The sequence below is a fragment of the Monodelphis domestica genome, chromosome 1 (genome assembly GCF_027887165.1).
Source record: "Monodelphis domestica isolate mMonDom1 chromosome 1, mMonDom1.pri, whole genome shotgun sequence".
Classification (NCBI taxonomy): Eukaryota; Metazoa; Chordata; class Mammalia; order Didelphimorphia; family Didelphidae; genus Monodelphis; species Monodelphis domestica.
This window is the reverse complement of record NC_077227.1, coordinates 667,546,413-667,570,092: the sequence shown is the minus strand read 5'-3', so window position 1 is coordinate 667,570,092 and position 23,680 is coordinate 667,546,413. Positions and strand designations below refer to the sequence as shown.

The 23,680-nt window shown below is 49.2% G+C and overlaps 1 protein-coding gene across 1 annotated transcript; it reads right to left on the bottom strand.

Moving 5' to 3' along the window:
* Nucleotides 1-9,515: 9,515 nt before the first annotated feature.
* LOC130457366 (YTH domain-containing protein 1-like) lies at nucleotides 9,516-11,003 on the bottom strand (the record flags this gene model as incomplete). Its single annotated transcript, XM_056818173.1, has 1 exon — nucleotides 9,516-11,003. A coding segment is annotated over one exon (1,488 nt), but the record flags the coding sequence as incomplete, so codon positions are not given.
* Between the last annotated feature and the right edge of the window lie 12,677 nt (nucleotides 11,004-23,680).

Genomic DNA, 23,680 nt, shown 5'->3' with positions numbered 1-23,680 from the left:
AGCTGGCAGGGAGGCCAGGAGTTCTCACCCTTGTGTCCGGAGTTCACACCTTGGGAATATGTGTGAACTTTTTTCTCCATTTGGGGGCAAGAGGAGAAGGTGTGAACTCATGAGCTTGACTGTATCAGAGGCAGAAAATCCACATCCCTCTCTCAGCCCCCTGTTCTCTCTCTCAATTATACACATCCAGGTTCCCTTTGTAAACCTTAAAATTTCTTAGACTTGTGAATGTTGGAAATTTCACCATTGGAAGGTTTCATGCTTGTAAGGAATTTCCTACTGATAGTGGGAACTCTACTGGAATGTGAATCCCATTGGCAAGGGAGGTTCCCCCTCCTCCCTTCTTAAGATTACTTTAGGACAGAAACCTTTTGCTGAACAATGGAAAGGGCTGCAGCAGAGATCAAAATTTAATTATTCCAATCTCCACCCTACTCAGGGTAACAGGATTTAGGAAGGGCTGTAGCAAAGGATCAAGATTTAATTATTTGAGAATATGACCTTCAACAGACATGTGCAAAGCCACAGACCTCTGGGCGGTCCTGGGTTAAGCTAGAGCCACCATTGGCACAGGGAAGACATGGACAGTGATTGGTAGATGTGAGAACTGAGGGGAGGGAACTTGGATGGTTTCCTTAAAGATAGGGGGGTCTGAGGACTGAGGGGTGGTTGGAGAGGTTTTGCTCTGAGAGGTTGTGCTCTGAGAAGCTTGCTCTGAAGGAAGCTGGAGGTGGAGGCCCCTGAGACTGTGTCTCCATTTTGGTCACGTGAGTGATAGGGACTGATCTCTTTTCTTTGCCTCAGCTATCTAAGGGCTTGGGCCTTTTGGCCCAGCCAAAACAGAGGGGGTATTTAAGCCCTATTCCTTTCTCTCCCCTTTCTCTCTCCCTCTCTCTCTCTCTAATACCTTTCTTCCTCCTGTCTGTAATTAAACTCCATAAAAGGTTGACTGCTGACTTGAGTTTTCATTTAGGAATTACATAGCTGAATTCCTTGGCGACCTTAAATTAATATGTATCAGTCTCTTAAAGAGATTTCCTTGTCACACCTTTGGTTCATAGGCCCCATGGATGGACACGCCGAGCATGATGGACGGGATTGTTCCTTCCTAGGGTTGCTTTTGTTTCCGTCGCCCTGAGCTCATAACTGCCTCTTACACACATCCTGGTCGGTTGTTTACTGGGTCCGAGGGCGTGTCCAGGGCTTGTATCGGGAGAAAATCAGAGGATACGGGGGCTTCCTAGTAGATTGATGTCCGTTGTCGAAGGACCTTGGGGAGGAGCCAGCTCAGGATCAGTTGGAAGAATCCCTTGGAGAGAATAGGGGTACAGTAGGATCCGCCAGCCGTTCCTACATAATTCATCTGTGGGTGGTGAGCTGAGAAGGAGAATGGAGGCTAGAGGAATCTGGATGTGAGACAGATGAGGCGGTCAGAGGAAGAGAGGCAGGAATCAAGACTCAGAGACCACAACTTAAAACACCTGCGGTGTGGCAAGCTCCGTATTTATTTACCTCTCTAGAAAGGGAGAGCAAGTGGAGAAATTAGAAGTATGAGAAACAAGAGCACAGGCGTGGAGCTGCGAACTCCGGGACATCCTCCGTGGGCCAGGTGGTCAGGAGATGAATGGAAGATGTTCGGGGCAGCTGCATCGCGTCAGTCTCCTCTCCCGTCTTCTCCTCTCTCTTCTCTCCTCGTCTCTCCTCCTCTCTCGCCATTCACGCGCCTCCCTGTCTCTCCGGCCATATGGGGAACTATCACATTCTCCGGGTCGATCCCATTCACGGGGTCTCCGTCTCTGAGAGCCAAAGATAGCTCGTGTTTCACGCAGGAAGTCCTCTACGCGCCTATCAGAATCACATGCTGGTTGACCTCTGTGTCTTGCTTCCTGTGGCACAGGTCGACGTCCTGACCGAGAGTCCTGGAAAGGGAGAGCACGCTGCTGGTGGCCAGCGCGGTAGGAAGGCTGTCCCCTTCCTCGACCAGGGGACATGTCCCGCATTGGCCTTGGTGGCCTGCTGTTGTGAAATGCTCTCAGGTCATCCTCGTAGGAGCCCTTCATGAAAACACCTCTGGCAACTCCTGAAAATCTTCTGTCCGCTGCTGGATGGCGTGCGTCCTCCCTACGCGCTGGTCTCTCACGAAACCCAGGGGCGTAGTCCATCCTCGGTCTCTTCCTGCTGTTATGAACCTCGTCATCTTCTGACCGACGACGCCTTCTCGCATCCCGGTCCGCTTCTCGGCGGGGTGGAAGTCCTCTGGAACGCAAGGGTGAAAGCACTCTTACCTGGTGGTGCCTGTCACCCATGACCTGATACAGGTCAACGCCTTCATCGGGGGGAAAGAGGAGACATAGCTCCGTTGCACATTCGAGGTCAACTTCCTGACCGTCACGTCCAATTTTAACTGGCTTATGTCCATTCAAAGCGTTGGTAAGGTGAACACATTTGGTGAAGGGCAATTCGTGCCTGCAAATCCAGGCAATTCTGAAGACCCCTCCAAGGGTCTTAAGATTCATGCCTTCAGGCAAAACCCAATGTATAGGAGGTCCTCCGTGGTGGGATTCTGAACAGAGTCTCGCAAAGCCTTGAAAAGCTCCACTCTCTGTCACGGAAAATATCAAAATGACATTTCTTGCAGATCGGAATGCAGCATTCAGTTTCTTTTCATTTGCTGGCAGGGTCGACCATATACCCCTGGCTTTGGCAAGGGAGATGTTTTCACGGTTGCTGCTCTTTGTGAGGAAGAATCTCGCATCCCGCAGAATATATCGAAGCCTCCTCGTGGGGTCTTCCGGAACAGCAGCAACGGAAGATGATGATCTCTTGTGCTTGCTTCGCGGACCTGCAGATGATTCCGATGCACAACTTGGACTTCTGCGAAAAACAATTGAAGCTATGCCTCGGGCTCTCTTCCTTCCTTGCTTTTTCTCCTCTGATCCATCAGTGCTAGAACCAGCGGCGGCTGACCCTTCTGGGAAAGATAGAGTCTCAGAAAAAGAGCCACCGGCTTCGCTTCGAAGATCCCGGGCGCTTCTCTCTTCGGGCTCTTCCTGCTCCCCTCCATCTTCTTCATCTTTTCTCGCAGCATCCCTCTCTTCCTCTTCTCCCACTCCTTCCGCCTCGTTCCTTCTGCCCTTTCCACTCTCTTCTTCGGAACAGTTCCTGCTGCCGATCTCACGGTCATATTCCACACAGCCTGATTCTTCTTTGGAAGGCAGCTGGGACCTGCTGTGCCACCTATCAACATCCTGCCCAAGGCTCTGGGAGCCGTCCGCTGTGGAAGACTCAGACCTGCTTTGCACGCGCCTTTTCCCGACTGCAGTCTGTTCACGTGGACTTCCACATGGCTCTGTGCTCATAGGTGAGCCAGGTGGCTCTGGAGTCAATTCTCGGGACCACTCAGGGGATTCTTGACTCTCGCGTTGGGTAGTTTCCATTCGATCACATCTTCTTTTGGAGGCCCGTTCCTCATTTTCATCTTGTTCCATTTCAGGGTGACACAAAGAGTCATCCTGATCGTATGCCTCTCCTAAGATATAGTCCAAAACATTAAAATCTCCATCTTTCTCATCCCGATTGCTGGCGGCCATCACCCCAGCTGAGGAGATCAATGAATGAAAAAATAAATAAATAAATAAATAAATATATAAATGAATGAATGAATGAATTAATAAATAAATGAATGAATAAATGAATAAATAGATATAAAAATAAATAAAAGAATGATTGGATCAAAAAAAAAAGAAAAAGAAAAAAACCCTGTGGTTTTTTTGTTTCCTCCTTTTTTTTCAATTATTTCTTTCTTTCTTGTTTTGCCTCTTGGTTGAGCTTCCAAAGGTAATGCCCGGTTTGTTCTGGGTAGAGGAGAGGTCACCTCCCTGGATCCGCAGATGAGGACTCCAGTGATCCCAAATGAGGGAGATGCCTGACAGCCGACTATATAGAGGAGCTGGCAGGGAGGCCAGGAGTTCTCACCCTTGTGTCCGGAGTTCACACCTTGGGAATATGTGTGAACTTTTTTCTCCATTTGGGGGCAAGAGGAGAAGGTGTGAACTCATGAGCTTGACTGTATCAGAGGCAGAAAATCCACATCCCTCTCTCAGCCCCCTGTTCTCTCTCTCAATTATACACATCCAGGTTCCCTTTGTAAACCTTAAAATTTCTTAGACTTGTGAATGTTGGAAATTTCACCATTGGAAGGTTTCATGCTTGTAAGGAATTTCCTACTGATAGTGGGAACTCTACTGGAATGTGAATCCCATTGGCAAGGGAGGTTCCCCCTCCTCCCTTCTTAAGATTACTTTAGGACAGAAACCTTTTGCTGAACAATGGAAAGGGCTGCAGCAGAGATCAAAATTTAATTATTCCAATCTCCACCCTACTCAGGGTAACAGGATTTAGGAAGGGCTGTAGCAAAGGATCAAGATTTAATTATTTGAGAATATGACCTTCAACAGACATGTGCAAAGCCACAGACCTCTGGGCGGTCCTGGGTTAAGCTAGAGCCACCATTGGCACAGGGAAGACATGGACAGTGATTGGTAGATGTGAGAACTGAGGGGAGGGAACTTGGATGGTTTCCTTAAAGATAGGGGGGTCTGAGGACTGAGGGGTGGTTGGAGAGGTTTTGCTCTGAGAGGTTGTGCTCTGAGAAGCTTGCTCTGAAGGAAGCTGGAGGTGGAGGCCCCTGAGACTGTGTCTCCATTTTGGTCACGTGAGTGATAGGGACTGATCTCTTTTCTTTGCCTCAGCTATCTAAGGGCTTGGGCCTTTTGGCCCAGCCAAAACAGAGGGGGTATTTAAGCCCTATTCCTTTCTCTCCCCTTTCTCTCTCCCTCTCTCTCTCTCTAATACCTTTCTTCCTCCTGTCTGTAATTAAACTCCATAAAAGGTTGACTGCTGACTTGAGTTTTCATTTAGGAATTACATAGCTGAATTCCTTGGCGACCTTAAATTAATATGTATCAGTCTCTTAAAGAGATTTCCTTGTCACACCTTTGGTTCATAGGCCCCATGGATGGACACGCCGAGCATGATGGACGGGATTGTTCCTTCCTAGGGTTGCTTTTGTTTCCGTCGCCCTGAGCTCATAACTGCCTCTTACACACATCCTGGTCGGTTGTTTACTGGGTCCGAGGGCGTGTCCAGGGCTTGTATCGGGAGAAAATCAGAGGATACGGGGGCTTCCTAGTAGATTGATGTCCGTTGTCGAAGGACCTTGGGGAGGAGCCAGCTCAGGATCAGTTGGAAGAATCCCTTGGAGAGAATAGGGGTACAGTAGGATCCGCCAGCCGTTCCTACATAATTCATCTGTGGGTGGTGAGCTGAGAAGGAGAATGGAGGCTAGAGGAATCTGGATGTGAGACAGATGAGGCGGTCAGAGGAAGAGAGGCAGGAATCAAGACTCAGAGACCACAACTTAAAACACCTGCGGTGTGGCAAGCTCCGTATTTATTTACCTCTCTAGAAAGGGAGAGCAAGTGGAGAAATTAGAAGTATGAGAAACAAGAGCACAGGCGTGGAGCTGCGAACTCCGGGACATCCTCCGTGGGCCAGGTGGTCAGGAGATGAATGGAAGATGTTCGGGGCAGCTGCATCGCGTCAGTCTCCTCTCCCGTCTTCTCCTCTCTCTTCTCTCCTCGTCTCTCCTCCTCTCTCGCCATTCACGCGCCTCCCTGTCTCTCCGGCCATATGGGGAACTATCACATTCTCCGGGTCGATCCCATTCACGGGGTCTCCGTCTCTGAGAGCCAAAGATAGCTCGTGTTTCACGCAGGAAGTCCTCTACGCGCCTATCAGAATCACATGCTGGTTGACCTCTGTGTCTTGCTTCCTGTGGCACAGGTCGACGTCCTGACCGAGAGTCCTGGAAAGGGAGAGCACGCTGCTGGTGGCCAGCGCGGTAGGAAGGCTGTCCCCTTCCTCGACCAGGGGACATGTCCCGCATTGGCCTTGGTGGCCTGCTGTTGTGAAATGCTCTCAGGTCATCCTCGTAGGAGCCCTTCATGAAAACACCTCTGGCAACTCCTGAAAATCTTCTGTCCGCTGCTGGATGGCGTGCGTCCTCCCTACGCGCTGGTCTCTCACGAAACCCAGGGGCGTAGTCCATCCTCGGTCTCTTCCTGCTGTTATGAACCTCGTCATCTTCTGACCGACGACGCCTTCTCGCATCCCGGTCCGCTTCTCGGCGGGGTGGAAGTCCTCTGGAACGCAAGGGTGAAAGCACTCTTACCTGGTGGTGCCTGTCACCCATGACCTGATACAGGTCAACGCCTTCATCGGGGGGAAAGAGGAGACATAGCTCCGTTGCACATTCGAGGTCAACTTCCTGACCGTCACGTCCAATTTTAACTGGCTTATGTCCATTCAAAGCGTTGGTAAGGTGAACACATTTGGTGAAGGGCAATTCGTGCCTGCAAATCCAGGCAATTCTGAAGACCCCTCCAAGGGTCTTAAGATTCATGCCTTCAGGCAAAACCCAATGTATAGGAGGTCCTCCGTGGTGGGATTCTGAACAGAGTCTCGCAAAGCCTTGAAAAGCTCCACTCTCTGTCACGGAAAATATCAAAATGACATTTCTTGCAGATCGGAATGCAGCATTCAGTTTCTTTTCATTTGCTGGCAGGGTCGACCATATACCCCTGGCTTTGGCAAGGGAGATGTTTTCACGGTTGCTGCTCTTTATGAGGAAGAATCTCGCATCCCGCAGAATATATCGAAGCCTCCTCGTGGGGTCTTCCGGAACAGCAGCAATGGAAGATGATGATCTCTTGTGCTTGCTTCGCGGACCTGCAGATGATTCCGATGCACAACTTGGACTTCTGCGAAAAACAATTGAAGCTATGCCTCGGGCTCTCTTCCTTCCTTGCTTTTTCTCCTCTGATCCATCAGTGCTAGAACCAGCGGCGGCTGACCCTTCTGGGAAAGATAGAGTCTCAGAAAAAGAGCCACCGGCTTCGCTTCGAAGATCCCGGGCGCTTCTCTCTTCGGGCTCTTCCTGCTCCCCTCCATCTTCTTCATCTTTTCTCGCAGCATCCCTCTCTTCCTCTTCTCCCACTCCTTCCGCCTCGTTCCTTCTGCCCTTTCCACTCTCTTCTTCGGAACAGTTCCTGCTGCCGATCTCACGGTCATATTCCACACAGCCTGATTCTTCTTTGGAAGGCAGCTGGGACCTGCTGTGCCACCTATCAACATCCTGCCCAAGGCTCTGGGAGCCGTCCGCTGTGGAAGACTCAGACCTGCTTTGCACGCGCCTTTTCCCGACTGCAGTCTGTTCACGTGGACTTCCACATGGCTCTGTGCTCATAGGTGAGCCAGGTGGCTCTGGAGTCAATTCTCGGGACCACTCAGGGGATTCTTGACTCTCGCGTTGGGTAGTTTCCATTCGATCACATCTTCTTTTGGAGGCCCGTTCCTCATTTTCATCTTGTTCCATTTCAGGGTGACACAAAGAGTCATCCTGATCGTATGCCTCTCCTAAGATATAGTCCAAAACATTAAAATCTCCATCTTTCTCATCCCGATTGCTGGCGGCCATCACCCCAGCTGAGGAGATCAATGAATGAAAAAATAAATAAACAAATAAATAAATAAATAAATATATAAATGAATGAATGAATGAATTAATAAATAAATGAATGAATAAATGAATAAATAGATATAAAAATAAATAAAAGAATGATTGGATCAAAAAAAAAGAAAAAGAAAAAAACCCTGTGGTTTTTTTGTTTCCTTCTTTTTTTTTCAATTATTTCTTTCTTTCTTGTTTTGCCTCTTGGTTGAGCTTCCAAAGGTAATGCCCGGTTTGTTCTGGGTAGAGGAGAGGTCACCTCCCTGGATCCGCAGATGAGGACTCCAGTGATCCCAAATGAGGGAGATGCCTGACAGCCGACTATATAGAGGAGCTGGCAGGGAGGCCAGGAGTTCTCACCCTTGTGTCCGGAGTTCACACCTTGGGAATATGTGTGAACTTTTTTCTCCATTTGGGGGCAAGAGGAGAAGGTGTGAACTCATGAGCTTGACTGTATCAGAGGCAGAAAATCCACATCCCTCTCTCAGCCCCCTGTTCTCTCTCTCAATTATACACATCCAGGTTCCCTTTGTAAACCTTAAAATTTCTTAGACTTGTGAATGTTGGAAATTTCACCATTGGAAGGTTTCATGCTTGTAAGGAATTTCCTACTGATAGTGGGAACTCTACTGGATTGTGAATCCCATTGGCAAGGGAGGTTCCCCCTCCTCCCTTCTTAAGATTACTTTAGGACAGAAACCTTTTGCTGAACAATGGAAAGGGCTGCAGCAGAGATCAAAATTTAATTATTCCAATCTCCACCCTACTCAGGGTAACAGGATTTAGGAAGGGCTGTAGCAAAGGATCAAGATTTAATTATTTGAGAATATGACCTTCAACAGACATGTGCAAAGCCACAGACCTCTGGGCGGTCCTGGGTTAAGCTAGAGCCACCATTGGCACAGGGAAGACATGGACAGTGATTGGTAGATGTGAGAACTGAGGGGAGGGAACTTGGATGGTTTCCTTAAAGATAGGGGGGTCTGAGGACTGAGGGGTGGTTGGAGAGGTTTTGCTCTGAGAGGTTGTGCTCTGAGAAGCTTGCTCTGAAGGAAGCTGGAGGTGGAGGCCCCTGAGACTGTGTCTCCATTTTGGTCACGTGAGTGATAGGGACTGATCTCTTTTCTTTGCCTCAGCTATCTAAGGGCTTGGGCCTTTTGGCCCAGCCTAAACAGAGGGGGTATTTAAGCCCTATTCCTTTCTCTCCCCTTTCTCTCTCCCTCTCTCTCTCTCTAATACCTTTCTTCCTCCTGTCTGTAATTAAACTCCATAAAAGGTTGACTGCTGACTTGAGTTTTCATTTAGGAATTACATAGCTGAATTCCTTGGCGACCTTAAATTAATATGTATCAGTCTCTTAAAGAGATTTCCTTGTCACACCTTTGGTTAATAGGCCCCATGGATGGACACGCCGAGCATGATGGACGGGATTGTTCCTTCCTAGGGTTGCTTTTGTTTCCGTCGCCCTGAGCTCATAACTGCCTCTTACACACATCCTGGTCGGTTGTTTACTGGGTCCGAGGGCGTGTCCAGGGCTTGTATCGGGAGAAAATCAGAGGATACGGGGGCTTCCTAGTAGATTGATGTCCGTTGTCGAAGGACCTTGGGGAGGAGCCAGCTCAGGATCAGTTGGAAGAATCCCTTGGAGAGAATAGGGGTACAGTAGGATCCGCCAGCCGTTCCTACATAATTCATCTGTGGGTGGTGAGCTGAGAAGGAGAATGGAGGCTAGAGGAATCTGGATGTGAGACAGATGAGGCGGTCAGAGGAAGAGAGGCAGGAATCAAGACTCAGAGACCACAACTTAAAACACCTGCGGTGTGGCAAGCTCCGTATTTATTTACCTCTCTAGAAAGGGAAAGCAAGTGGAGAAATTAGAAGTATGAGAAACAAGAGCACAGGCGTGGAGCTGCGAACTCCGGGACATCCTCCGTGGGCCAGGTGGTCAGGAGATGAATGGAAGATGTTCGGGGCAGCTGCATCGCGTCAGTCTCCTCTCCCGTCTTCTCCTCTCTCTTCTCTCCTCGTCTCTCCTCCTCTCTCGCCATTCACGCGCCTCCCTGTCTCTCCGGCCATATGGGGAACTATCACATTCTCCGGGTCGATCCCATTCACGGGGTCTCCGTCTCTGAGAGCCAAAGATAGCTCGTGTTTCACGCAGGAAGTCCTCTACGCGCCTATCAGAATCACATGCTGGTTGACCTCTGTGTCTTGCTTCCTGTGGCACAGGTCGACGTCCTGACCGAGAGTCCTGGAAAGGGAGAGCACGCTGCTGGTGGCCAGCGCGGTAGGAAGGCTGTCCCCTTCCTCGACCAGGGGACATGTCCCGCATTGGCCTTGGTGGCCTGCTGTTGTGAAATGCTCTCAGGTCATCCTCGTAGGAGCCCTTCATGAAAACACCTCTGGCAACTCCTGAAAATCTTCTGTCCGCTGCTGGATGGCGTGCGTCCTCCCTACGCGCTGGTCTCTCACGAAACCCAGGGGCGTAGTCCATCCTCGGTCTCTTCCTGCTGTTATGAACCTCGTCATCTTCTGACCGACGACGCCTTCTCGCATCCCGGTCCGCTTCTCGGCGGGGTGGAAGTCCTCTGGAACGCAAGGGTGAAAGCACTCTTACCTGGTGGTGCCTGTCACCCATGACCTGATACAGGTCAACGCCTTCATCGGGGGGAAAGAGGAGACATAGCTCCGTTGCACATTCGAGGTCAACTTCCTGACCGTCACGTCCAATTTTAACTGGCTTATGTCCATTCAAAGCGTTGGTAAGGTGAACACATTTGGTGAAGGGCAATTCGTGCCTGCAAATCCAGGCAATTCTGAAGACCCCTCCAAGGGTCTTAAGATTCATGCCTTCAGGCAAAACCCAATGTATAGGAGGTCCTCCGTGGTGGGATTCTGAACAGAGTCTCGCAAAGCCTTGAAAAGCTCCACTCTCTGTCACGGAAAATATCAAAATGACATTTCTTGCAGATCGGAATGCAGCATTCAGTTTCTTTTCATTTGCTGGCAGGGTCGACCATATACCCCTGGCTTTGGCAAGGGAGATGTTTTCACGGTTGCTGCTCTTTATGAGGAAGAATCTCGCATCCCGCAGAATATATCGAAGCCTCCTCGTGGGGTCTTCCGGAACAGCAGCAACGGAAGATGATGATCTCTTGTGCTTGCTTCGCGGACCTGCAGATGATTCCGATGCACAACTTGGACTTCTGCGAAAAACAATTGAAGCTATGCCTCGGGCTCTCTTCCTTCCTTGCTTTTTCTCCTCTGATCCATCAGTGCTAGAACCAGCGGCGGCTGACCCTTCTGGGAAAGATAGAGTCTCAGAAAAAGAGCCACCGGCTTCGCTTCGAAGATCCCGGGCGCTTCTCTCTTCGGGCTCTTCCTGCTCCCCTCCATCTTCTTCATCTTTTCTCGCAGCATCCCTCTCTTCCTCTTCTCCCACTCCTTCCGCCTCGTTCCTTCTGCCCTTTCCACTCTCTTCTTCGGAACAGTTCCTGCTGCCGATCTCACGGTCATATTCCACACAGCCTGATTCTTCTTTGGAAGGCAGCTGGGACCTGCTGTGCCACCTATCAACATCCTGCCCAAGGCTCTGGGAGCCGTCCGCTGTGGAAGACTCAGACCTGCTTTGCACGCGCCTTTTCCCGACTGCAGTCTGTTCACGTGGACTTCCACATGGCTCTGTGCTCATAGGTGAGCCAGGTGGCTCTGGAGTCAATTCTCGGGACCACTCAGGGGATTCTTGACTCTCGCGTTGGGTAGTTTCCATTCGATCACATCTTCTTTTGGAGGCCCGTTCCTCATTTTCATCTTGTTCCATTTCAGGGTGACACAAAGAGTCATCCTGATCGTATGCCTCTCCTAAGATATAGTCCAAAACATTAAAATCTCCATCTTTCTCATCCCGATTGCTGGCGGCCATCACCCCAGCTGAGGAGATCAATGAATGAAAAAATAAATAAATAAATAAATAAATAAATATATAAATGAATGAATGAATGAATTAATTAATAAATAAATGAATGAATAAATGAATAAATAGATATAAAAATAAATAAAAGAATGATTGGATCAAAAAAAGAAAAAGAAAAAAACCCTGTGGTTTTTTTGTTTCCTTCTTTTTTTTTCAATTATTTCTTTCTTTCTTGTTTTGCCTCTTGGTTGAGCTTCCAAAGGTAATGCCCGGTTTGTTCTGGGTAGAGGAGAGGTCACCTCCCTGGATCCGCAGATGAGGACTCCAGTGATCCCAAATGAGGGAGATGCCTGACAGCCGACTATATAGAGGAGCTGGCAGGGAGGCCAGGAGTTCTCACCCTTGTGTCCGGAGTTCACACCTTGGGAATATGTGTGAACTTTTTTCTCCATTTGGGGGCAAGAGGAGAAGGTGTGAACTCATGAGCTTGACTGTATCAGAGGCAGAAAATCCACATCCCTCTCTCAGCCCCCTGTTCTCTCTCTCAATTATACACATCCAGGTTCCCTTTGTAAACCTTAAAATTTCTTAGACTTGTGAATGTTGGAAATTTCACCATTGGAAGGTTTCATGCTTGTAAGGAATTTCCTACTGATAGTGGGAACTCTACTGGAATGTGAATCCCATTGGCAAGGGAGGTTCCCCCTCCTCCCTTCTTAAGATTACTTTAGGACAGAAACCTTTTGCTGAACAATGGAAAGGGCTGCAGCAGAGATCAAAATTTAATTATTCCAATCTCCACCCTACTCAGGGTAACAGGATTTAGGAAGGGCTGTAGCAAAGGATCAAGATTTAATTAATTGAGAATATGACCTTCAACAGACATGTGCAAAGCCACAGACCTCTGGGCGGTCCTGGGTTAAGCTAGAGCCACCATTGGCACAGGGAAGACATGGACAGTGATTGGTAGATGTGAGAACTGAGGGGAGGGAACTTGGATGGTTTCCTTAAAGATAGGGGGGTCTGAGGACTGAGGGGTGGTTGGAGAGGTTTTGCTCTGAGAGGTTGTGCTCTGAGAAGCTTGCTCTGAAGGAAGCTGGAGGTGGAGGCCCCTGAGACTGTGTCTCCATTTTGGTCACGTGAGTGATAGGGACTGATCTCTTTTCTTTGCCTCAGCTATCTAAGGGCTTGGGCCTTTTGGCCCAGCCTAAACAGAGGGGGTATTTAAGCCCTATTCCTTTCTCTCCCCTTTCTCTCTCCCTCTCTCTCTCTCTAATACCTTTCTTCCTCCTGTCTGTAATTAAACTCCATAAAAGGTTGACTGCTGACTTGAGTTTTCATTTAGGAATTACATAGCTGAATTCCTTGGCGACCTTAAATTAATATGTATCAGTCTCTTAAAGAGATTTCCTTGTCACACCTTTGGTTAATAGGCCCCATGGATGGACACGCCGAGCATGATGGACGGGATTGTTCCTTCCTAGGGTTGCTTTTGTTTCCGTCGCCCTGAGCTCATAACTGCCTCTTACACACATCCTGGTCGGTTGTTTACTGGGTCCGAGGGCGTGTCCAGGGCTTGTATCGGGAGAAAATCAGAGGATACGGGGGCTTCCTAGTAGATTGATGTCCGTTGTCGAAGGACCTTGGGGAGGAGCCACCTCAGGATCAGTTGGAAGAATCCCTTGGAGAGAATAGGGGTACAGTAGGATCCGCCAGCCGTTCCTACATAATTCATCTGTGGGTGGTGAGCTGAGAAGGAGAATGGAGGCTAGAGGAATCTGGATGTGAGACAGATGAGGCGGTCAGAGGAAGAGAGGCAGGAATCAAGACTCAGAGACCACAACTTAAAACACCTGCGGTGTGGCAAGCTCCGTATTTATTTACCTCTCTAGAAAGGGAAAGCAAGTGGAGAAATTAGAAGTATGAGAAACAAGAGCACAGGCGTGGAGCTGCGAACTCCGGGACATCCTCCGTGGGCCAGGTGGTCAGGAGATGAATGGAAGATGTTCGGGGCAGCTGCATCGCGTCAGTCTCCTCTCCCGTCTTCTCCTCTCTCTTCTCTCCTCGTCTCTCCTCCTCTCTCGCCATTCACGCGCCTCCCTGTCTCTCCGGCCATATGGGGAACTATCACATTCTCCGGGTCGATCCCATTCACGGGGTCTCCGTCTCTGAGAGCCAAAGATAGCTCGTGTTTCACGCAGGAAGTCCTCTACGCGCCTATCAGAATCACATGCTGGTTGACCTCTGTGTCTTGCTTCCTGTGGCACAGGTCGACGTCCTGACCGAGAGTCCTGGAAAGGGAGAGCACGCTGCTGGTGGCCAGCGCGGTAGGAAGGCTGTCCCCTTCCTCGACCAGGGGACATGTCCCGCATTGGCCTTGGTGGCCTGCTGTTGTGAAATGCTCTCAGGTCATCCTCGTAGGAGCCCTTCATGAAAACACCTCTGGCAACTCCTGAAAATCTTCTGTCCGCTGCTGGATGGCGTGCGTCCTCCCTACGCGCTGGTCTCTCACGAAACCCAGGGGCGTAGTCCATCCTCGGTCTCTTCCTGCTGTTATGAACCTCGTCATCTTCTGACCGACGACGCCTTCTCGCATCCCGGTCCGCTTCTCGGCGGGGTGGAAGTCCTCTGGAACGCAAGGGTGAAAGCACTCTTACCTGGTGGTGCCTGTCACCCATGACCTGATACAGGTCAACGCCTTCATCGTGGGGAAAGAGGAGACATAGCTCCGTTGCACATTCGAGGTCAACTTCCTGACCGTCACGTCCAATTTTAACTGGCTTATGTCCATTCAAAGCGTTGGTAAGGTGAACACATTTGGTGAAGGGCAATTCGTGCCTGCAAATCCAGGCAATTCTGAAGACCCCTCCAAGGGTCTTAAGATTCATGCCTTCAGGCAAAACCCAATGTATAGGAGGTCCTCCGTGGTGGGATTCTGAACAGAGTCTCGCAAAGCCTTGAAAAGCTCCACTCTCTGTCACGGAAAATATCAAAATGACATTTCTTGCAGATCGGAATGCAGCATTCAGTTTCTTTTCATTTGCTGGCAGGGTCGACCATATACCCCTGGCTTTGGCAAGGGAGATGTTTTCACGGTTGCTGCTCTTTATGAGGAAGAATCTCGCATCCCGCAGAATATATCGAAGCCTCCTCGTGGGGTCTTCCGGAACAGCAGCAACGGAAGATGATGATCTCTTGTGCTTGCTTCGCGGACCTGCAGATGATTCCGATGCACAACTTGGACTTCTGCGAAAAACAATTGAAGCTATGCCTCGGGCTCTCTTCCTTCCTTGCTTTTTCTCCTCTGATCCATCAGTGCTAGAACCAGCGGCGGCTGACCCTTCTGGGAAAGATAGAGTCTCAGAAAAAGAGCCACCGGCTTCGCTTCGAAGATCCCGGGCGCTTCTCTCTTCGGGCTCTTCCTGCTCCCCTCCATCTTCTTCATCTTTTCTCGCAGCATCCCTCTCTTCCTCTTCTCCCACTCCTTCCGCCTCGTTCCTTCTGCCCTTTCCACTCTCTTCTTCGGAACAGTTCCTGCTGCCGATCTCACGGTCATATTCCACACAGCCTGATTCTTCTTTGGAAGGCAGCTGGGACCTGCTGTGCCACCTATCAACATCCTGCCCAAGGCTCTGGGAGCCGTCCGCTGTGGAAGACTCAGACCTGCTTTGCACGCGCCTTTTCCCGACTGCAGTCTGTTCACGTGGACTTCCACATGGCTCTGTGCTCATAGGTGAGCCAGGTGGCTCTGGAGTCAATTCTCGGGACCACTCAGGGGATTCTTGACTCTCGCGTTGGGTAGTTTCCATTCGATCACATCTTCTTTTGGAGGCCCGTTCCTCATTTTCATCTTGTTCCATTTCAGGGTGACACAAAGAGTCATCCTGATCGTATGCCTCTCCTAAGATATAGTCCAAAACATTAAAATCTCCATCTTTCTCATCCCGATTGCTGGCGGCCATCACCCCAGCTGAGGAGATCAATGAATGAAAAAATAAATAAATAAATAAATAAATAAATATATAAATGAATGAATGAATGAATGAATTAATAAATAAATGAATGAATAAATGAATAAATAGATATAAAAATAAATAAAAGAATGATTGGATCAAAAAAAAGGAAAAGAAAAAAACCCTGTGGTTTTTTTGTTTCCTTCTTTTTTTTTCAATTATTTCTTTCTTTCTTGTTTTGCCTCTTGGTTGAGCTTCCAAAGGTAATGCCCGATTTGTTCTGGGTAGAGGAGAGGTCACCTCCCTGGATCCGCAGATGAGGACTCCAGTGATCCCAAATGAGGGAGATGCCTGACAGCCGACTATATAGAGGAGCTGGCAGGGAGGCCAGGAGTTCTCACCCTTGTGTCCGGAGTTCACACCTTGGGAATATGTGTGAACTTTTTTCTCCATTTGGGGGCAAGAGGAGAAGGTGTGAACTCATGAGCTTGACTGTATCAGAGGCAGAAAATCCACATCCCTCTCTCAGCCACCTGTTCTCTCTCTCAATTATACACATCCAGGTTCCCTTTGTAAACCTTAAAATTTCTTAGACTTGTGAATGTTGGAAATTTCACCATTGGAAGTTTTCATGCTTGTAAGGAATTTCCTACTGATAGTGGGAACTCTACTGGATTGTGAATCCCATTGGCAAGGGAGGTTCCCCCTCCTCCCTTCTTAAGATTACTTTAGGACAGAAACCTTTTGCTGAACAATGGAAAGGGCTGCAGCAGAGATCAAAATTTAATTATTCCAATCTCCACCCTCCTCAGGGTAACAGGATTTAGGAAGGGCTGTAGCAAAGGATCAAGATTTAATTATTTGAGAATATGACCTTCAACAGACATGTGCAAAGCCACAGACCTCTGGGCGGTCCTGGGTTAAGCTAGAGCCACCATTGGCACAGGGAAGACATGGACAGTGATTGGTAGATGTGAGAACTGAGGGGAGGGAACTTGGATGGTTTCCTTAAAGATAGGGGGGTCTGAGGACTGAGGGGTGGTTGGAGAGGTTTTGCTCTGAGAGGTTGTGCTCTGAGAAGCTTGCTCTGAAGGAAGCTGGAGGTGGAGGCCCCTGAGACTGTGTCTCCATTTTGGTCACGTGAGTGATAGGGACTGATCTCTTTTCTTTGCCTCAGCTATCTAAGGGCTTGGGCCTTTTGGCCCAGCCAAAACAGAGGGGGTATTTAAGCCCTATTCCTTTCTCTCCCCTTTCTCTCTCCCTCTCTCTCTCTCTCTAATACCTTTCTTCCTCCTGTCTGTAATTAAACTCCATAAAAGGTTGACTGCTGACTTGAGTTTTCATTTAGGAATTACATAGCTGAATTCCTTGGCGACCTTAAATTAATATGTATCAGTCTCTTAAAGAGATTTCCTTGTCACACCTTTGGTTAATAGGCCCCATGGATGGACACGCCGAGCATGATGGACGGGATTGTTCCTTCCTAGGGTTGCTTTTGTTTCCGTCGCCCTGAGCTCATAACTGCCTCTTACACACATCCTGGTCGGTTGTTTACTGGGTCCGAGGGCGTGTCCAGGGCTTGTATCGGGAGAAAATCAGAGGATACGGGGGCTTCCTAGTAGATTGATGTCCGTTGTCGAAGGACCTTGGGGAGGAGCCAGCTCAGGATCAGTTGGAAGAATCCCTTGGAGAGAATAGGGGTACAGTAGGATCCGCCAGCCGTTCCTACATAATTCATCTGTGGGTGGTGAGCTGAGAAGGAGAATGGAGGCTAGAGGAATCTGGATGTGAGACAGATGAGGCGGTCAGAGGAAGAGAGGCAGGAATCAAGACTCAGAGACCACAACTTAAAACACCTGCGGTGTGGCAAGCTCCGTATTTATTTACCTCTCTAGAAAGGGAAAGCAAGTGGAGAAATTAGAAGTATGAGAAACAAGAGCACAGGCGTGGAGCTGCGAACTCCGGGACATCCTCCGTGGGCCAGGTGGTCAGGAGATGAATGGAAGATGTTCGGGGCAGCTGCATCGCGTCAGTCTCCTCTCCCGTCTTCTCCTCTCTCTTCTCTCCTCGTCTCTCCTCCTCTCTCGCCATTCACGCGCCTCCCTGTCTCTCCGGCCATATGGGGAACTATCACATTCTCCGGGTTGATCCCATTCACGGGGTCTCCGTCTCTGAGAGCCAAAGATAGCTCGTGTTTCACGCAGGAAGTCCTCTACGCGCCTATCAGAATCACATGCTGGTTGACCTCTGTGTCTTGCTTCCTGTGGCACAGGTCGACGTCCTGACTGAGAGTCCTGGAAAGGGAGAGCACGCTGCTGGTGGCCAGCGCGGTAGGAAGGCTGTCCCCTTCCTCGACCAGGGGACATGTCCCGCATTGGCCTTGGTGGCCTGCTGTTGTGAAATGCTCTCAGGTCATCCTCGTAGGAGCCCTTCATGAAAACACCTCTGGCAACTCCTGAAAATCTTCTGTCCGCTGCTGGATGGCGTGCGTCCTCCCTACGCGCTGGTCTCTCACGAAACCCAGGGGCGTAGTCCATCCTCGGTCTCTTCCTGCTGTTATGAACCTCGTCATCTTCTGACCGACGACGCCTTCTCGCATCCCGGTCCGCTTCTCGGCGGGGTGGAAGTCCTCTGGAACGCAAGGGTGAAAGCACTCTTACCTGGTGGTGCCTGTCACCCATGACCTGATACAGGTCAACGCCTTCATCGGGGGGAAAGAGGAGACATAGCTCCGTTGCACATTCGAGGTCAACTTCCTGACCGTCACGTCCAATTTTAACTGGCTTATGTCCATTCAAAGCGTTGGTAAGGTGAACACATTTGGTGAAGGGCAATTCGTGCCTGCAAATCCAGGCAATTCTGAAGACCCCTCCAAGGGTCTTAAGATTCATGCCTTCAGGCAAAACCCAATGTATAGGAGGTCCTCCGTGGTGGGATTCTGAACAGAGTCTCGCAAAGCCTTGAAAAGCTCCACTCTCTGTCACGGAAAATATCAAAATGACATTTCTTGCAGATCGGAATGCAGCATTCAGTTTCTTTTCATTTGCTGGCAGGGTCGACCATATACCCCTGGCTTTGGCAAGGGAGATGTTTTCACGGTTGCTGCTCTTTATGAGGAAGAATCTCGCATCCCGCAGAATATATCGAAGCCTCCTCGTGGGGTCTTCCGGAACAGCAGCAACGGAAGATGATGATCTCTTGTGCTTGCTTCGCGGACCTGCAGATGATTCCGATGCACAACTTGGACTTCTGCGAAAAACAATTGAAGCTATGCCTCGGGCTCTCTTCCTTCCTTGCTTTTTCTCCTCTGATCCATCAGTGCTAGAACCAGCGGCGGCTGACCCTTCTGGGAAAGATAGAGTCTCAGAAAAAGAGCCACCGGCTTCGCTTCGAAGATCCCGGGCGCTTCTCTCTTCGGGCTCTTCCTGCTCCCCTCCATCTTCTTCATCTTTTCTCGCAGCATCCCTCTCTTCCTCTTCTCCCACTCCTTCCGCCTCGTTCCTTCTGCCCTTTCCACTCTCTTCTTCGGAACAGTTCCTGCTGCCGATCTCACGGTCATATTCCACACAGCCTGATTCTTCTTTGGAAGGCAGCTGGGACCTGCTGTGCCACCTATCAACATCCTGCCCAAGGCTCTGGGAGCCGTCCGCTGTGGAAGACTCAGACCTGCTTTGCACGCGCCTTTTCCCGACTGCAGTCTGTTCACGTGGACTTCCACATGGCTCTGTGCTCATAGGTGAGCCAGGTGGCTCTGGAGTCAATTCTCGGGACCACTCAGGGGATTCTTGACTCTCGCGTTGGGTAGTTTCCATTCGATCACATCTTCTTTTGGAGGCCCGTTCCTCATTTTCATCTTGTTCCATTTCAGGGTGACACAAAGAGTCATCCTGATCGTATGCCTCTCCTAAGATATAGTCCAAAACATTAAAATCTCCATCTTTCTCATCCCGATTGCTGGCGGCCATCACCCCAGCTGAGGAGATCAATGAATGAAAAAATAAATAAATAAATAAATAAATATATAAATGAATGAATGAATGAATGAATTAATAAATAAATGAATGAATAAATGAATAAATAGATATAAAAATAAATAAAAGAATGATTGGATCAAAAAAAAGAAAAAGAAAAAAACCCTGTGGTTTTTTTTGTTTCCTTCTTTTTTTTTCAATTATTTCTTTCTATCTTGTTTTGCCTCTTGGTTGAGCTTCCAAAGGTAATGCCCGGTTTGTTCTGGGTAGAGGAGAGGTCACCTCCCTGGATCCGCAGATGAGGACTCCAGTGATCCCAAATGAGGGAGATGCCTGACAGCCGACTATATAGAGGAGCTGGCAGGGAGGCCAGGAGTTCTCACCCTTGTGTCCGGAGTTCACACCTTGGGAATATGTGTGAACTTTTTTCTCCATTTGGGGGCAAGAGGAGAAGGTGTGAACTCATGAGCTTGACTGTATCAGAGGCAGAAAATCCACATCCCTCTCTCAGCCCCCTGTTCTCTCTCTCAATTATACACATCCAGGTTCCCTTTGTAAACCTTAAAATTTCTTAGACTTGTGAATGTTGGAAATTTCACCATTGGAAGGTTTCATGCTTGTAAGGAATTTCCTACTGATAGTGGGAACTCTACTGGAATGTGAATCCCATTGGCAAGGGAGGTTCCCCCTCCTCCCTTCTTAAGATTACTTTAGGACAGAAACCTTTTGCTGAACAATGGAAAGGGCTGCAGCAGAGATCAAAATTTAATTATTCCAATCTCCACCCTACTCAGGGTAACAGGATTTAGGAAGGGCTGTAGCAAAGGATCAAGATTTAATTAATTGAGAATATGACCTTCAACAGACATGTGCAAAGCCACAGACCTCTGGGCGGTCCTGGGTTAAGCTAGAGCCACCATTGGCACAGGGAAGACATGGACAGTGATTGGTAGATGTGAGAACTGAGGGGAGGGAACTTGGATGGTTTCCTTAAAGATAGGGGGGTCTGAGGACTGAGGGGTGGTTGGAGAGGTTTTGCTCTGAGAGGTTGTGCTCTGAGAAGCTTGCTCTGAAGGAAGCTGGAGGTGGAGGCCCCTGAGACTGTGTCTCCATTTTGGTCACGTGAGTGATAGGGACTGATCTCTTTTCTTTGCCTCAGCTATCTAAGGGCTTGGGCCTTTTGGCCCAGCCTAAACAGAGGGGGTATTTAAGCCCTATTCCTTTCTCTCCCCTTTCTCTCTCCCTCTCTCTCTCTCTAATACCTTTCTTCCTCCTGTCTGTAATTAAACTCCATAAAAGGTTGACTGCTGACTTGAGTTTTCATTTAGGAATTACATAGCTGAATTCCTTGGCGACCTTAAATTAATATGTATCAGTCTCTTAAAGAGATTTCCTTGTCACACCTTTGGTTAATAGGCCCCATGGATGGACACGCCGAGCATGATGGACGGGATTGTTCCTTCCTAGGGTTGCTTTTGTTTCCGTCGCCCTGAGCTCATAACTGCCTCTTACACACATCCTGGTCGGTTGTTTACTGGGTCCGAGGGCGTGTCCAGGGCTTGTATCGGGAGAAAATCAGAGGATACGGGGGCTTCCTAGTAGATTGATGTCCGTTGTCGAAGGACCTTGGGGAGGAGCCAGCTCAGGATCAGTTGGAAGAATCCCTTGGAGAGAATAGGGGTACAGTAGGATCCGCCAGCCGTTCCTACATAATTCATCTGTGGGTGGTGAGCTGAGAAGGAGAATGGAGGCTAGAGGAATCTGGATGTGAGACAGATGAGGCGGTCAGAGGAAGAGAGGCAGGAATCAAGACTCAGAGACCACAACTTAAAACACCTGCGGTGTGGCAAGCTCCGTATTTATTTACCTCTCTAGAAAGGGAAAGCAAGTGGAGAAATTAGAAGTATGAGAAACAAGAGCACAGGCGTGGAGCTGCGAACTCCGGGACATCCTCCGTGGGCCAGGTGGTCAGGAGATGAATGGAAGATGTTCGGGGCAGCTGCATCGCGTCAGTCTCCTCTCCCGTCTTCTCCTCTCTCTTCTCTCCTCGTCTCTCCTCCTCTCTCGCCATTCACGCGCCTCCCTGTCTCTCCGGCCATATGGGGAACTATCACATTCTCCGGGTCGATCCCATTCACGGGGTCTCCGTCTCTGAGAGCCAAAGATAGCTCGTGTTTCACGCAGGAAGTCCTCTACGCGCCTATCAGAATCACATGCTGGTTGACCTCTGTGTCTTGCTTCCTGTGGCACAGGTCGACGTCCTGACCGAGAGTCCTGGAAAGGGAGAGCACGCTGCTGGTGGCCAGCGCGGTAGGAAGGCTGTCCCCTTCCTCGACCAGGGGACATGTCCCGCATTGGCCTTGGTGGCCTGCTGTTGTGAAATGCTCTCAGGTCATCCTCGTAGGAGCCCTTCATGAAAACACCTCTGGCAACTCCTGAAAATCTTCTGTCCGCTGCTGGATGGCGTGCGTCCTCCCTACGCGCTGGTCTCTCACGAAACCCAGGGGCGTAGTCCATCCTCGGTCTCTTCCTGCTGTTATGAACCTCGTCATCTTCTGACCGACGACGCCTTCTCGCATCCCGGTCCGCTTCTCGGCGGGGTGGAAGTCCTCTGGAACGCAAGGGTGAAAGCACTCTTACCTGGTGGTGCCTGTCACCCATGACCTGATACAGGTCAACGCCTTCATCGTGGGGAAAGAGGAGACATAGCTCCGTTGCACATTCGAGGTCAACTTCCTGACCGTCACGTCCAATTTTAACTGGCTTATGTCCATTCAAAGCGTTGGTAAGGTGAACACATTTGGTGAAGGGCAATTCGTGCCTGCAAATCCAGGCAATTCTGAAGACCCCTCCAAGGGTCTTAAGATTCATGCCTTCAGGCAAAACCCAATGTATAGGAGGTCCTCCGTGGTGGGATTCTGAACAGAGTCTCGCAAAGCCTTGAAAAGCTCCACTCTCTGTCACGGAAAATATCAAAATGACATTTCTTGCAGATCGGAATGCAGCATTCAGTTTCTTTTCATTTGCTGGCAGGGTCGACCATATACCCCTGGCTTTGGCAAGGGAGATGTTTTCACGGTTGCTGCTCTTTATGAGGAAGAATCTCGCATCCCGCAGAATATATCGAAGCCTCCTCGTGGGGTCTTCCGGAACAGCAGCAACGGAAGATGATGATCTCTTGTGCTTGCTTCGCGGACCTGCAGATGATTCCGATGCACAACTTGGACTTCTGCGAAAAACAATTGAAGCTATGCCTCGGGCTCTCTTCCTTCCTTGCTTTTTCTCCTCTGATCCATCAGTGCTAGAACCAGCGGCGGCTGACCCTTCTGGGAAAGATAGAGTCTCAGAAAAAGAGCCACCGGCTTCGCTTCGAAGATCCCGGGCGCTTCTCTCTTCGGGCTCTTCCTGCTCCCCTCCATCTTCTTCATCTTTTCTCGCAGCATCCCTCTCTTCCTCTTCTCCCACTCCTTCCGCCTCGTTCCTTCTGCCCTTTCCACTCTCTTCTTCGGAACAGTTCCTGCTGCCGATCTCACGGTCATATTCCACACAGCCTGATTCTTCTTTGGAAGGCAGCTGGGACCTGCTGTGCCACCTATCAACATCCTGCCCAAGGCTCTGGGAGCCGTCCGCTGTGGAAGACTCAGACCTGCTTTGCACGCGCCTTTTCCCGACTGCAGTCTGTTCACGTGGACTTCCACATGGCTCTGTGCTCATAGGTGAGCCAGGTGGCTCTGGAGTCAATTCTCGGGACCACTCAGGGGATTCTTGACTCTCGCGTTGGGTAGTTTCCATTCGATCACATCTTCTTTTGGAGGCCCGTTCCTCATTTTCATCTTGTTCCATTTCAGGGTGACACAAAGAGTCATCCTGATCGTATGCCTCTCCTAAGATATAGTCCAAAACATTAAAATCTCCATCTTTCTCATCCCGATTGCTGGCGGCCATCACCCCAGCTGAGGAGATCAATGAATGAAAAAATAAATAAATAAATAAATAAATATATAAATGAATGAATGAATGAATGAATTAATAAATAAATGAATGAATAAATGAATAAATAGATATAAAAATAAATAAAAGAATGATTGGATCAAAAAAAAGAAAAAGAAAAAAACCCTGTGGTTTTTTTTGTTTCCTTCTTTTTTTTTCAATTATTTCTTTCTATCTTGTTTTGCCTCTTGGTTGAGCTTCCAAAGGTAATGCCCGGTTTGTTCTGGGTAGAGGAGAGGTCACCTCCCTGGATCCGCAGATGAGGACTCCAGTGATCCCAAAT